Below are 16763 nucleotides of genomic sequence, written 5' to 3'. Positions count from 1 at the left end.
TGATCTGACACAAACACAGATTGGAAACGGTACGGCGAACCATTTACATCACAGAGATCCAGAGTTCCTGACAGAGCGAAGCCACTTCGATAGAAACCTGAGTTCCTGATACCAAGCTAAGCTAATCACGGAAACATACGGAGAGTGGATGCCTTACTCAACGTCATTCCAACAAGCATCCTAGCGATGGTCCAAAAACATGTCATACACAGCGCCACATAACCAGCAGTCCCTTCACTTCCACCATCATAGACAACGAAACCTGCCGATAAATTAAGAAGCTCAGTTCAGTGTAACACTCTGGAGGAGCACTTCCGCCAAAATATGGGATAGCAAGATTGCTAGAAGAACGACGAATTACTCGATCCAATTGTACCAGATTTTGTGGCAAAGGGCCCGAGTACATTTAGATAATATTTCAGCTGGTCTTGGACAAGGTAATTGAGCACTTCAAACGAATGAAGTAAACAAAATATTTCCGCAAGTAATTAGCACACTTTGGCATATACAATAGTATCCCAGCTAGTAATCTTGATCAACACGGCAAGCCTTTAAGATGAATTGCAATGTTCCAAATATGTTTAAAGCAGATGGGACCTTGCAGATTTGCAATAGTTACATGACTATAAGAACATCCATAAATATTAAATGGTGTTTGTTCGTGCATTCCTGGATAAGACATGCCTCATGCACGCCCTAAAGGGTAACATGATGACGGCTAATTAGACACTTTATTTAGTTGCTGTAACTCTTAAAGCTCTTTTTAACATACGAGGGATATCCATGCCGCATGGTTTGATGCAGCAAGGATGAAAATTAAGGACAATATCCCACAAGACTACCTTTTTCTGAGGGACAATTATGTAAAGCAAAATTTTGACAGCACCAACCAAGCAACCTATTAGTTAATTTCATTTCATACATCTTGACAGTTATGTGGATGGTCAAGACATACAACAAACTGAAATTCCTGTCCATTAACTTTGAGCCAACAAATATTCCCATATATAAAAGATACTCCCTCTGTGAAGAAATATAAGAGATCGTTTAGTGATCTAAACGATCTTATATTTCTTTACAGAGGGACTACAAGACACTGATGCAAAAGAAAACACAAGATATGATGTTTTTCAAAGCATTCAGACGTTACTATTAAAACATAAAATTATCCATTTTCTACCTCTTTGAACCTCAATACAAGGTGATCTAATTATGACAGTGAGTGGTGTTGATGAGAACTGTTGCAGGAATGGGCTTGCAATCCGGAAGCTATTGTTATCATTATGTAATAGCTATGTGAATAGATACTTAATTGCTTGAGATTACATGAACCAGATCTTAAAAATAGGTATTTCACCAATGGGACTTAAACTCTCAACTCACCTAATGCTCCTATAGGTGTCCGCAATAAAATCAATGTCATTTTATACATAGTATAAACTGAAAGAAAAAAAATACCTCATGTTAAGATGGGTGAGAGTCTTCTCGTCAAACCTTTCTGTGCTTCTTGCACTTTTCCGAGCCAGATACAGCTTGTGCACATGGATCATCTTCAGGAACGTTGGTCGCTCCTTGATCCGCAGTTAGACCAGCAGCTTCACCAGCAGGCACAAATTTTATTAGAGTAATTGCATTTGTTGGAGCATTGCAGTTTTCCTGGCTTACAACTCCTCTTTCTTTGTTGAACCCAGAAGATGTGATGGCAATGATAAGCTCTTTCTTTGATCTGACAATTTGATGCATACAAGTATTCTTTGTAGCTGCAACAACATAGTGAATAATTAGTTCTACTCCTAAAAGCCCGCTACTAATTCTAAATACAATAAGTACAAACAAAGGTTTTGGAGCTTTATTCCTAATCATGAACAACGAAATATAAGTTACCTAAAATAGATTTGACTGCAACACGAGCAGCCTTCTGCTCTGCGTCCTTCTTACATGTTGCAGCTTCACCAGTATAAGTGTTCCCAGCAAACAACACAGAAGAAACAAACAGGGGCATGGGTGATACCCCTTCTCGATGATCTGCGGAGTAAGTGGGCTGTTCAGCTTTTGTCTTAACAGCAAATTCATGGAGAATTGATTTGCAGAACACCACGCCCTGAATAGAATAAAAGAGAACATCTATGTTAGACTGAAATCAATTCCTTCATTTCAGGCATGATTATTAAAATGCTAACATGAAAGGATGCTACTACGCACATCCACATGTAATAATAAAATGGTAAGATTAGCTGATTCATCATTCAATAACATCTGAAACATAAAGAACACAAAGGAGATTATCTGTTCTTGGGACATATCAATTAGCAGTTATGTTTAACACAAACATGAGTTACAAAACCCGGAAAATCAGAAGAGGACAAAAAGAGCTATTATGTCACAAGAGTACAGTATATGGTATAGATGAACCAGAAGAATGCATTTGCAGTGATCAGGAAAACTCTGAATTCTGCAGTGATAAATGTTATCACTTCCAATACCCTGAAATCACGGGTTATTTGTGGCAATATCATTTATACCTATGACTAGAAAATATAACACAAGTAGGCAAAAGAGGGAAAAGTGATAAACACACCAAATTGTGTGGCGCTGTCTATTGTATGGCAAATTAAAAAAGGAGAATGATGAGGAGACACGAATTAGGATGTGATATAGCACAATTCACAGGACAAATTTAAACATGAAATTGATGGATGGTAAACAACGAAAGGATTGTACCAAAAAAAATACCTGATCAATCAGCCCAAGCGCGTCTGTATGATCATCATCACTTATTATTGTCTTTGTCACCAAGGTTTCATAGGCTACTCTGGCAGCATCCTGCTCTGCATCCTTGCGGCGGCTATGATTGCGAGCTGATTGAAACCGCTCGCCACCCACCTCAACGGTGCTTCTGAACTCAAGTCGACGATGGTCACGTTTCGACTCAGTATTATAAGCTGGCAACTTCTGATCATTCCTTTGAGTCCACTCTTGCAAATGGTTTTTATAATTCGTACATTTGTCTGCATAACAAAGCACACAAATAAGTACAATAGAGCATCCATTAATTGTTATCATTCTATCACAAGATCCTGGACTCGAGAATATTTTGTCAGGAAAAGATATACAAACAGACCAGATCTAGTATAACTAAGTCGTTGATCCCCACTAACATATCCACCTCAACATGCCACTACGCCACCTCAACTAACAACTACGCATGGGAAAAGGCCCACCTCAACGTGCAACCATGCATGCAAAAAGTCTTAAATGTTTTAATTACACTATGCTACTTAAGTACTTATATTAAATAAGATTTTATAATTAATAATCATATGTATTTTTAGTTTTAGTTCTTATATTCTTAAATCTTAATCCAAATATTCATGTTCATATAACCAATCTCATTGAAATATATTGCAAGCAATTCCCACAGCAACACATGGGGTATCCTCTAGCAACTGAAATACTTGATCTTATACAATACAAATACTTGTTTATTCATCTTACAAAGAGAAGCAGATGCGACAATATTACAGCGTTGACTCCAAGAACTTGAAATAAACACCATTTGGGCTAGAAAATATTAAGAATACAACAAACAGAATTCGGTTCTGCATGCAAATGGTAGCGGGCTAACGACCCGAGATTCACATGCAGGAGCCCTCCATGCAATATAGTGCTGGACCAATAATCATTTGCCAGCTGTACCCTGGCCAGTTCATTCTGGCACACTTAACACAGGATGAGCTAGGTTAAATAGCATCATGTCGTAGTTGTACTAACATAATACTTGACACCAGGCTAAAGATTACAATGTAGTTTCGATAACTGCAATAACCAGGTGCTACAGAGAGTGGGGCAACATATAATACGGAAAGGGAAAGCGAAACAACAACCTGGTAGTCAGATAATAAGCATTTCTCTACACAAACCAATGGAGTACACTTATTGCACTTGTAAATTAAAATGAAACAATTTGGACAAAATAGAAATGAAACAATTAAACTGATTAATAAGCCGCAAGCAAATCCCCAACCATATTCTCTATGGGTGCGTTTGGTTGGGGGACAAAATGGAATGGTTCCATCCCTATGTTTGGTATAAATTGATATAAATAATGGAACAGTTCTAGAGTTTGTTTGGTCGAAGGAATATTATGGAATGGAATGGTTCCATCTCAGTGTTTGTTGGAGAGATGGGATAAAATGGATATGGTTAAAATCACCTCTTACACTGAAGGGTGAGGTTACCTCTAGCACATGCATGTATATATTTCACAATAATAACTCATTTGCATTCCAACAATATGTTGCTCAAAAATTGAACGCCGTTTAATTTGTATTTCTAGTACTCCAACAGTGTAAACAAGATAAATCCAACAGTTCCGGTCAGCATTGCAGTAGCTCTAGCGTCGCTTCCGCTGCCGGTCGCTGCGCGCACTTTTTCTGCTGCTTAGGAGATGTGCATCACCGTGGCTGTCGCCTGCCACCTGAGAGATGTGAGCTGCCTGCACCGCTCGCTCTTTGGCATCTGCCTAGGAGATGCACGCCGCCACTGGCTACAGGCCCATGTTCACAATAGTTTGCATCGGTGACCAGATCATTAGGAGGCACTCACGTGAGGTCCCCTGACTAGTGGAAGCAGATCAGGATCAGTTGGTTCCGTTGATTTTGAGTTATCACTTTGTTCCCCATATACGTGGAATATTTGATCAGGCGAAGCACATGGTTAAGTTCCACTTTGCAGGATTCTATGAACCAAACATTGGAATGAGGTTAGGCTCTAGAACGGTTCCACTACATTCTAATTACCTCAACCATATCAATCTTGAAAAAGAAAAAAATACGTCAACCATATACACACCCTACAAGAATAGCAGACAAAGAGCTAATCTCTCCACACAATATTCTTCCATTGATATAGGCCCTGAGGAGTCCACCTAGATTATGTGATTTACACATGAACCATAATCCTAGGGCTGTCCGTGCTCTAGGCATACGAATTTTCGATCAATCGGAGGATAAGGCATGACTAATCGACGAGCACAACTTAGCAAATCTTAGTCCGCGAGAGACGGCCAAAGAACCTAACATCGGAGAGCAAAACCAAGGAGTGCGGAAGAAACAAGGAGGGGGGCAAGGGGGAGGTGGAGCCTCACCTGGAACGGGATGCGGTTGCGCGGACGGGGCCGCGGGCGCCGCGGCTGGAATAGCGTCTGGGACCGCGGCGGCGGCGGCGGCCGTGGTGGCCATGCCGGTCTCGGACGGACTGGAGCCGCACTGGTGTGGAGATGGAGGAAATCCAAGGGTTTACGGACCTCGGCTGTGAACTACGGACCTGCCTTGCTCGCTAATTTTGGGGGTGTATATGGTGGATGTATTTTTGTAGGGTGTGTATACGGTTGATCAGAAAAAGAAACTGGCCAAAGGATTTCTATTTTTTTGGGAAAGCCACTTTATTACCATTAAACAATTGTAATCTAGGATGCCCCAAGCCCTGTCATCATAGTTCAGTATGTTGACATGGCGTTTGCTTCGACATAACATACTTCCCACACAAACTCATCTCGTGTTGGACTAGTTAAGGAGTCTACACTGCCGCCCCTTGCTATTCCGCCATGTTCGTTAGCTCGAAGTCAGATCCACATTGACGGTTGACTTGGAAAACATAGGTGTCTTTTTGCGTCCAAGATCTTTGTGAGGCAGGCCTCACAAAACCAATGTTGGACCGCAAAAATACTCGCTCGCCATGGTCTACCTCACGCGGATAGGTGCCTCCCATTCGACCAAGAACGGCAGAGCAATACACCACCTCTTGGTCGAATGCTCCTTCTCCCGCCAACTCTGGCACAAGGTGCTTGCGTGGTGTGGTTCAACGGTTGCTCTACCCCACCCCAACTTCTCTTTCCTGGAGTGGTGGCAAGATGCCCTAGCCATGTCCCCATCCTCCTGCTGAAAAGGGTCCTCATCCCTCAAGGACGAAGCTAAGCTTTCGGCGCGAGCGCGTGCAGATGCTTTTGGCTTGGCCAACATCATTACCGAGTAATCTGCATGTGGTTGTTTGTAAGCCCCACATCCCTCTCGGCCTCCCGTTGTGTGTTGGAGCCAGAGACCTCGCATTCTTGTTCAACTCTTCTACCAATGAAAAATACCCAAGCTTTGTGTATTTGTGGAAAAGAAAGCTAGTCAAACAAGATTGTGCGCCAACATATTCGCTTCCCTAGGGTAGCAAGTGAATTAAACTAGGCATATATGATATGCTTTCTGAAACAGTATGTTAGATATTAGTGTATAGACTCAAAAGTTTGATCACATTGAGGCATGTCTTGATTACTTTAATGAGGTTGCTTCGACAATCACTCGTGAACATTCGAGGTTCTCCACAAGGCCCAATCCTCGCTGAAGTGCAATCGCTTTTGATGTTGTAGCATTATGAAGATGATCCACAAGCCAAGAAGCTCTGGTAAGAGCTCGTCGTGGTTGTTGCGGAGGATAGCAGCAGCCACCCCGATAAATTGTCGAAGTAAGCAACATCAACATTCAACTTATATGCGTTTATAGAAGGTTTCTGACTCGCTTTGGACTATTGATCCGACGAAGTTACTCATGATCGCATGCATAGCAAAGGATATACTTGAAGGATTCAAAACCTTCCCCTCCCCCTTAACAATTTTCTTCCTTTGCCACCAAATGTACCAAGCCCCGACGACCAGCGACTCACTCAAAACCAAGTGGTCGAGGACTGGTGATTGTTTTCTTTGTTGTGCAAGTAGTTTCTCAACAATAACACTCTCAGGGTCAGTTCTTTTGGGCAATTCTTCCAGAATTGACCCTCTCCCCAGCTTCTCCAAGAAATGCCACTCCATTGTTTTTACAATTCCTAGCTAGTTAAGGTAACTAGCCAGTGCAAACATTATGTCGTGGTGGGTGCACGGCAGATGTCAAGGGATGGCTAAAGAGAGGAGGAGGCTCGAGGGTGCTGGTGGGCTCCAGAGGCGAGGTTGGCATGAGCGGGCGCGGGACGCCGGACATACCCAGGTTCGGGGCTCTCCGGAGAGATAACACCCCTAATCCTGCCGAGTGTAGTTGGATGTTCGATAGTACAATGTTGCTCCTGGAGCTGTATGGGGGAGGAAGGAAGCTGGCCAAGACTTGGGCTGCTCCTTCTCTCTGTTGTTGTTGTTTCGGTGGCTAGTTCTGTGCTTACTTGCCTTTCTCTCGTTACATGCCCGTATGAGCGTGGGCTCCTGGGGGGTTTTATAGACCAACCCCCCAGGGGTACAATGGTAATGTTACAAGTCAGTGGGTCCGGATTGTCGGTGTCCGGAGACCCGGGCTGGGTCCCGCTGAGGGCCTATGGTTCGCCGGGTTCCCCTAGGTGCGGGCCCCGCGTGCCTAGGGGGACTATGCGCCGTCTTGTCGATCGTCAGGGCGTGGCCGAGTCGAGTCGCGTACAGTGGCTCTTCGTCAGGTTGCTGCTTGTTGTCGTCAGCGGTGAGGGCGGGGGCACTGTAGCCACACCGGCCCTGGTCAACGGGTAGGTGAGGGGCACTGTTGCCACGCTCCGGCTGACCAGAGGCATGGGGGGCACTGTTGCCTTGGTCATCGTTGATTGAAGACTCGTCCCATCGTACGGCCTGGATGGGACGGGAGCTAACCTGTGGCTGGATTGCGGAGCACGCCACGGGGTGGAGCTGGCTTGTTGAGGAAGCTTTGGTTGTGCCAGGTTCGGCTGTCTTGCGCTAGTTGTTGAGGCCGAGTTGGCGCGTCTTTGCCGGGGCAGAGAGTTTGGCCGGGTTGCGGGGCTTGGCCGGGTCGAGCGACCCGGCCAAGCGCGTGTCGGTTTGAGGGGCGATGCCAGCCCCGTTGTTTTTGAAGAGGATCCGGGTTCCGTTGCCTGCCCGGGGTTCATCCCCCCGACAGTAGTCCCCGAAACTGTGAAGGTCCGCCATCTTCGGATGAGTGGGCCTTCGCAGTTTCCCCCTTAAGCAAGGCGGATTCTACGAGCGCCGGGTCCGGCAACACCCGCTGTGTGCCGGTTTTCTCAGAAACCGGATCGCGGCGTCCCGGCCATGGAGGGAACCGAGGAGTCTGTCGAATCTTGGGGCAATCCCTCGGGCTTCGGGCGGGCGCCACGTGGTGCCCGAAAGTCGGAGGGGCCTGACAGGCCACGCGCGTGACGGGACTAGGCGACGGGCTAGGGCCCGCTGCCGCGCACCCTTGGCCCACGCGCGCGGATTTATTGCGGCGTCCGGGGGCCGGTTGCTCTTCCCCGGGCAGTTACTGCGCGTGTACGTGTGCACTTATTGCGGGGTAGTGGAACGGGCGCGTGCAGACGATCCCACTCCCCCACGTTCAAATCGAGGGTTATAAATTGAGGGGGGCAGGGGGCGGCGGACATCATTCTCGCTCGCGCCCTCCTGTCCCTTTGCTCTTGCTCCACTCTTTGCAACCGACGCATTGCGGCGCCCGCTGCTTCGAGCAGAACTCCTTCGTCGTCCATCTTCTTTCTCCTTCCTTCGACCATGGCACTGTCGTCGGGCTCCTAGATGGGTTCGAATGTCACCACTGAGGACATCACCCATCTTCGGGCGACGTGGCTCTTGCCGCGGGAGACGGACGTCGGCGTCCGTTTACCGTGCGGCGAGCAGAGGTCTCAGCCCGAGGAGCAGGAGCGCGTGGTCTTCCTCACGCACTTCGAGCGCGGGTTTGGGCTACCGGCGAGGACCTTCTTCCGCACATTCCTGGAGTTCTTCGGGCCCCAGTCGCATCATCTTGGTGCTGGCGCCATCGTCCAGCTCTCCGGTTTTGTCACCCTCTGCGAGGGGTACCTGGGGGTCGAGCCCACGATCGACCTCTGGGCGCGCTTCTTCTCCCTGAAGTAGTAGGGCCCGTCGGCCGGAGAGTTCGCCGACTACGGCGCTACCTCATCTCGAAGCGGTTGGGGGCGGACTTCCCCAAGATCCCGCTGGAGGATTCTGCCAAGAAATGGCAGAACTCCTTCTTCTACGTCTGCAACTTGGGTGCGGACCGCATCAACCTTTCGGTCTTCGCCATCGCACTGCTGCGGGCGAAGGCATACTAGGGCTACTCGCCCAGGTGCCTGTCGTAGGAGATTCTCAATCTCTGCGAGCGGGTGATGGTGATGAGGACGCGGGAGGGGCTCACCGGCACCGACCTCATCGCCGCGTTCATCATGCGCTGGGTCCTCCCGCTGCAGAGGCGCTCCTGCCTCATCGGCGAAATGGTCGGCCTTCAAGACCCCAACCGCATGGGGTCGACGCGGCTGACTGCGGAGCAGATCGCACGCCGTGTGAACGACATCTCCAAGGCCAACCTTGGGGAGGACTGGCGGTTCGGCAAGGTGCCGTACAACGAGTCGAACCCGGCGCCGCAGGTGAGTGTCTGGTCGTCTTACTTTGCTGCTGCGCACCTTCTCGTCCGTCCTGACGCGACGCGGAAGGTGCTTCTGAACGCGATCCGGCATCCTTACACCCGGGCTCCATCGCAGGTGGCGCTGGTGGCGCCAGAGGAGCCCGCGGCCCACGGCGGGGAGGAGGAGGCCGCGGCCGACGCCGGCGCTAGGCGTCGCGCGGGTAAGTCTTGTATTTTTCTTCATGTATCTTGAGTTGCTGACCGTGGCATGGTACGGGCGATGCTGGCGCCAGCTGTTGGTGTAGCAGCGTTGGGCGGGGGAGGTGGTAACACGGGCGGAGCCGGGTCTTCGCGTGGGGCGGCGCCGAGCCGCCCGCACGGGAAGGACAGTGTCACGCCGCAACCCCGGGCCCTGAAGCGCACGGCGGACCCGTCCGGGGCCGGGAGGCCGGCCAAGAGGAAGCACGGCGCCGGGCATGGGAGGCCAACCCCGGTCCTGGTCTTGTTGGGGTAAGCTTCATCTCCCGCACGCATCCGGATTGTCGAGCTAGCCTTGTTCTTTTTGCTCATTGTCTTCTTCTTCAGGTCGCCAATCGCACTGGCGAGGGCGGCGGCGGACGCCGCGACCGCTGAAGGGACCGCGTTCTGCAGGAGCCGGTCCGACCTCGTCGACCAGGCCGAGGTGGAGGGACGGGCTGACTCGGACCTCGGCCTGGACCCGAACGATGCCAAAGGCTTGGCCTGGCGGGACAAGAACATGGCCGAGGCGGAGCTGGAGGCGGCGTTGGTCCGGGCTTGGACCGACGCGGCGACGGCATGGCCGTGAGCCAGCGCGGAGCCGGCCTGGCGCGAGATGCCGGAGGGCACGATGGTGGCGGCGATGGTCTTAGAGCCGTCGTTAGTGAGGGAGCGCGGCCGTGAAGGCCGGGCTGAGGTGGTGATCCTCGACCGGGAGGTCGTGGAGGTGGAGGATGATACCCCGCCGCGGGTCGACATAGTCAAGAGAGTGGGGACTGATGGCAGTGGAGGCGGCACCGTCTTGGAAGAGGCGCTGCGGGCGGCGGTGCCGGAGGCGCCGCCGGTGTTGGAGGAGGCACCGCTGGCGGCGGTGCTAGAGGCCACCCCGATAGTTGGGCCAGTGGTGGAGCAGCAGGCCGTCCCGGCGTCTAGACCGGAGGCAGCGACACAGGGCGTCCCGGCGTCCGGACCGGAGGCGGCGACGCAGGGCATCCCGGCGTCCGGGTCATCGACGGCGCTGGGAGGGGTGTCGGAGGAGGTGCTGGCTGTGTCGGGAGCGGCCAGCGGGGAGCACACCTTGGTGCCCCGGCAGGGAGGGCACCGGGCCGCCTCGCCGCAGCCGGCGCAGAGCGGGGGCGCCATGGTCTTCGGGCCTCAGACCCAGAAGGAGGCGGCACTGGACGCCGTCAGCCGCCGCCTGCGTGGCCGGACGGACTGGCTCGAGGCCTTGGCCCAGGCCGAGGTGGAGTGAACGCGTGACCTGGAGCGCGCCGTTCTGGTAAGCCTTTTCTTTTTCACAATTTCTTCTTTGTGGGGGCGCGCCAGCGCACCCACTGGGTGTAGCCCCCGAGGTTCGGGCCAACTATGTAGTAGTTGGGTCGAATCTTTAGAGTGTTGTCCTTATTCTGACTTCTGCCTTCTTCAGCATCTCGACACCTACCGGGTCGCTGCCTTCAACCGTCTCCTGGGCAAGTACTGGGAGCTCAAGGAGCAGCTCGCCTCCAAGGAGGAGGGGCTTCACGTCGCCGCAGGTATCCTTGTGCTCTTTTCTAGTGGGGGCGCTCTAGCGCACCCACTGGGTGTAGCCCCCGAGATTCGGGCCAATTGTGTAACAGTTGGGCCAAATCTTAAGTCTTGCTTCCTCTTTCGCCGAACTCTTCTTTTTCTCAGCCGAGGTGCTGTCTTGGCAGACTCGTCTGCTCCGGGCCGGTCATCACTATGACCGGCTCGTTGCCGACACTGGCCATCTTGGCGTCGAGGCGAGGGCGGAGGCGGCCGCGGCCGCGGCCCGGCGGTCTCTCGACGAGGCCAACCAGCTGCGTGAGCAACTGGCGGGTCACAAGAGCCGCCTCGAGGCCGAGGTGGAGCTTCTTAAGGCGGAAGCCGCCAAGGTGGTAAAGGCGCAGCAGGCCTTGGTCGAGGCAGACCAGCAGCGCGGCCAGCTGGCCGACGACAAGGGCTGGCTCCAGGCCGAGGTGGATCGCCTGCGAGGGCAGGTCACCGCAGCTGAGAGGGCCCGTCAGGACGAGGCTCATTGCCACGAGGCGACCGAGAAGGCGGTAGATGATGTCTACTACACAGCCTTCTTCTTGTAGACGTTGTTGGGCCTGCAAGTGCATAGGTTTGTAGGACAGTAGCAAATTTCCCTCAAGTGGATGACCTAAGGTTTATCAATCCGTAGGAGGCGTAGGATGAAGATGGTCTCTCTCAGGCAACCCTGCAACCAAATAACAAAGAGTCTCTTGTGTCCCCAACACACCCAATACAATGGTAAATTGTATAGGTGCACCAATTCAGCGAAGAGATGAAGATACAAGTGCAAAATAGATAGTAGATATGGGTTTTTGTAATCTGAAAATATAAAAACATGTAGCAAGCGATAAAAGTGAGCGTAAACGGTATTGCAATGATAGGAAACAAGGCCTAGGGTTCATACTTTCACTAGTGTAAGTTCTCTCAACAATAATAACATAGATAGAACATATGACAATCCCTCAACATGCAACAAAGAGTCACTCCAAAGACACTAATAGCGGAGAGTAAACGTAGAGATTATGGTCGGGTACGAAACCACCACAAAGCTATTCTTTCGGATCGATCTATAAAAGAGTTCGTACTAGAATAACACCTTAAGATACAAATCAACCAAAACCCTAATGTCACCTAGATACTCCATTGTCACCTCAAGTATCCGTGGGCATGATTATACGATATGCATCACACAATCTCAGATTCATCCAACCAACATAAAAGTACTTCAAAGAGTGCCCCAAAGTTTCTACCGGAGAGTCAAGAAGGTGTGCCAACCCCTATGCATTGGTTCCCAAGTGTCACGAAACCCGCAAGTTGATCACCAAAACATACATCAAGTGGCACATGATATCCCATTGTCACCACAGATAATCACGGCAAGACATACATCAAGTGTTCTCATAAAGACTCAATCCGATAAGAAAACTTCAAAGGGGAAACTCAATTCATCACAAGAGAGTAGAGGGGGAGAAACATCATAAGATCCAACTACAATAAGAAAGCTCGGGATACATCAAGATCGTGCCATAGAGGAACACAAGAGAGAACACGAGAGAGAGAGATCAAAACACATAGCTACTGGTACATACCCTCAGCCCCGAGAGTGAACTACTCCCTCCTCGTCATGGATAGCACCGGGATGATGAAGATGGCCTCCAGTGATGGGATCCCCCTCCGGTAGGGTGCCGGAACAGGGTCCCGATTGGTTTTTGGTGGCTACAGAGGCTTGCGGCGGCGGAACTCCCGATCTATTTTCTGTTCTGGAAGTTTTAGGGTACAAGAGTATATATGGGTGCAGGGAGAACGTCGGTGGAGCTACGGAGGGCCCACGAGGTAGGGGCGCGCCTAGGGGGGGAGGGCGCGCCCCCACCCTCGTGAGCACCTCCCGTATCTTCTGACGTGGGGTACAAGTACATCAGGTGGGTTTCCTTCCAGAAATAACTTCTCCAGTTGATTTCATTCCGATTTGACTTCGCCTGATATTCCTTTTCCTCGAAACACTGAAATAGGCATAAAACAACAAATCTGGGCTGGGCCTCCAGTTAATAGGTTAGTCCCAAAAGTAATATAAAAGTGGATAATAAAGCCCAATATTGCCTAAAACAGTAGATAAAGTAGCATGGAGCAATAAAAAATTATAGATACGTTGGAGACGTATCAAGCATCCCCAAGCTTAATTCCTGCTCGTCCTCGAGTAGGTAAATGATAAAAAAGAATTTTTGATGCGGAGTGATACTTTGGCATAATTTCAATGTAAATCTTCTTAATTGTGATATGAATATTCAGATCCGAAAGATTCAAGACAAAAGTTCATATTGACATAGAAATAATAATACTTCAAGCATACTAATCAAAGCAATCATGTCTTCTCAAAACAACATGGCCAAAGAAAGTTCATCCCTACAAAATCATATAGTTAGGCTATGCTTTATTTTCGTCACACAAAGATGTTCCCAACTTCTATACCCCCGATGACAAGCCAAGCAATTGTTTCATACTTAAATGATCTCAAACTTTTTCAACCTTCACGCAATACATGAGCGTGAGCCATGGATATAGCACTATGGGTGGAATAGAATATGATGATGGGGATTGTGTGGAGAAGACAAAAAAGGAGAAAGTCTCACATCAACGAGGCTAATCAATGAGCTATGGAGATGCCCATCAATTGATGTCAACATGAGGAGTAGGTATTGCCATGCAATGGATGCACTAGAGCTATGAATGCTCAACAAAAGAAAACTAGTGGGTGTGCATCCAACTTGCTTGCTCATGAAGACCTAGGGCACTTTGAGGAAGCCCATCGTAGGAATATACAAGCCAAGTTCTATAATGAAAAATTCCCACTAGTATGAACAAGACAACTTATGAGACTCACTACATGAAGAACAAGGTGCTACTTTGAAGCACAATATATGAGACTCACTACATGAAGAACAAGGTGCTACTTTGAAGCACAAGTGTGGAAAAGAGATAGTAGCATTGCCCTTTTTATTTTTATTTATTTTTTGTTTTTTTGGGTCTTTCTTTTTTTTTGGGCCTTTCCCTTTTTTGGGGCCTTTCTTTTTTTTGGCCTTTTTTTGGGCAATGCCCTAATAATGATGATCATCACACTTCTATTAATTACAACATAAGGATTACAACTCGAAACTTAGAACAAGATATGACTCTATATGAATGCCTCCGGCGGTGTACCGGGATGGTGCAATGAATCAAGAGTGACATGTATGGAAAATAATGCATGGTGGCTTTGCCACAAATACGATGTCAACTACAAGATCATGCAATGGCAATATGACAAAAGTAATGTATGTCATGATGATGATGGTGGAAGTTGCATGGCAATATATCTCAGAATGGCTATGGAAATGCCATGATAGGTAGGTATGGTGGCTGTTTTGAGGAAGATATAAGGAGGTTTATGTGTGATAGAGCGTATCGTATCACGGGGTTTGGATGCACCGGCGAAGTTTGCACCAACTCTCAAGGTGAGAAAGGGCAATGCACGGTACCGAAGAGGCTAGCAAAGGCGGAAAGGTGAGAGTGCGTATAATCCATGGACTCAACATTAGTCAAAAGAACTCATATACTTATTGCAAAAATTTAGAAGTCATCAAAAACCAAGTACTACGCGCATGCTCCTAGGGGGATAGATTGGTAGGAAAAGACCATCGCTCGTCCCCGACCGCCACTCATAAGGATGCACAAGCCAGGTACACTTCATGCTTCAAATTTGTTACACAACTTTAACCATACGTGCATGCTACGGGATTTGCTAACTTCAACACAAGCATTTCTCAAATTCACAATTACCCAACTAGCACGACTTTGATCTTATCACCTCCATATCTCAAAACAATTATCAAGCATTAAACTTATCTTAGTATTCAATTCACTCAAAAGAAAGTTTCACATATCTTGAACACCAAGTATTAACATTAAGCAAATTACCATGCTATTAACGACTCTCAAAATAATCTAAGTGAAGCATGAGAGATCAAGTTTCTTTAAAACAAATCCACCACCGTGCTCTAAAAGATATAAGTGAAGTACTAGAGCAAAAATTATCACGCTCAAAAGATATAAGTGAAGTACTATGAGCAAAAACTATCAAGCTCAAAAGATATAAGTGAAGCACATAGAGTATTCTAGCAAATTCCAATTTGTGTAAGGCTCTCTCTCATTAAAGAAATTCAGATCTTGATACTTTATTCAAACAGCAAGCAAAGCTAAAGAAAACTACAATGCAAGGATAGCACAACTCATGTGAAGAAGCAAAAACTTAGGCTCAACCGATACTAACCGATAGTTGTTGAAGAAGAAAGGTGGGGTGCCTACCGGGGCCTCCTCAAGCTTAGATGCTTGAGACTTCTTGAAATATTATCTTGTGGTGCCTTGGGCATCCCCATGCTTGAACTTTTGTGTCTCCTTAATTCCTCTCTTATCATGGTTTCTCTTTTTATCAAAAGCTTCATTCACAACAAACTCAACAAGAACTCGTGAGATAGGTTAGTACAAACCAATGCAAAACCTTATCATTTTCTACTGTACCAAATCACAAAAATTATTATTCAACATTGCATACTAAATGCCTCTGCATATTTAATACTCCTATCATAAAATAGAATCATTAAACAAGCAAACATATGCAAACAATGCAACCATAACAACAATCTGTCAAAACAGTACAGTCTGTAAAGAATTCAAGAGTCATCATACTTCCCTAACTCCAAAAATTATGAACTAAAATTACCACTGTAATAAATTTATCAGATCTCAATATTCAAAAAGATTCAATGTTAGACCATTCTCTGACTTTTCTAGGCAATTTTTGCAACAGCGATAAACTTTCTGTTTTCAAACAGCAACATGTATACTAGCAAAATAAGCATGGCAAAGGCTATCCTTGACTTTTTTATTGAAACTAAAGATGCAAAACATTATTCTAACTAACATCAAGCAAAAACTAACAAAATAAATTGACGCTCCAAGCAAAACACATATCATGTGGCGAATAAAAATATAGCTCCAAGTAAAGTTACCGATGAACGAAGACGAAAGAGGGGATGCCTTCCGGGGCATCCCCAAGCTTAGTTGCTTGCTTGTCCTTGAATATTACCTTGGGGTTCCTTGGGCATCCCCAAGCTTAGGCTCTTTCCACTCCTTATTCCATTGTCCATCAAATCGTTACCCAAAACTTGAAAACTTCAACCACACAAAACTCAAAACAAAACTCGTAAGCTCCTTTAGTATAAGAAAATAAAACCACCACTTAGTTACTGTAATGAACTAATTCTAAATTCATATTGGTGTAATATCTACTGTATTCTAACTTCTCTATGGTTCATATCCTCCGATACTACTCATAGATTCATCAAAATAAGCAAACAACACATAGAAAACAGAATCTGTCAAAAACAGAACAGTCTGTAGTAATCTGTATAAAACGTATACTTCTGGAACCCCAAAAATTATGAAATAAATTGCTGGACCTGAGAAATTTGTCTATTAATCATCTGCAAAAATAATCAACCTAAAAGCACTCTCCATTAAAAAATGGCAGCTATTCTCGTGAGCGCTAAAGTTTCTGTTTTTCACAGCAAGATCACATAAACTTCACCCAAGTCTTCT

The 16763-nt window shown here is 47.5% G+C and overlaps 1 protein-coding gene across 1 annotated transcript; it reads right to left on the bottom strand.

Moving 5' to 3' along the window:
- Nucleotides 1–5359, bottom strand: LOC123136811 (double-stranded RNA-binding protein 4). Its single transcript, XM_044556318.1, has 5 exons — nucleotides 5147–5359; nucleotides 2734–3008; nucleotides 1885–2101; nucleotides 1459–1760; nucleotides 1–262 (listed from the first exon to the last, which is right to left on the bottom strand). The coding sequence occupies exons 1-4, from the start codon at nucleotides 5238–5240 to the stop codon at nucleotides 1489–1491; spliced, it is 858 nt and encodes a 285-aa protein (XP_044412253.1). The 5' UTR covers nucleotides 5241–5359; the 3' UTR covers nucleotides 1–262; nucleotides 1459–1488.
- Between the last annotated feature and the right edge of the window lie 11404 nt (nucleotides 5360–16763).

The sequence above is a fragment of the Triticum aestivum genome, chromosome 6B, assembly GCF_018294505.1.
Source record: "Triticum aestivum cultivar Chinese Spring chromosome 6B, IWGSC CS RefSeq v2.1, whole genome shotgun sequence".
Taxonomy (NCBI): Eukaryota; Viridiplantae; Streptophyta; class Magnoliopsida; order Poales; family Poaceae; genus Triticum; species Triticum aestivum.
Note: the sequence above shows the minus strand (reverse complement) of the source record. Positions and strands in the feature narration are given on the sequence as shown.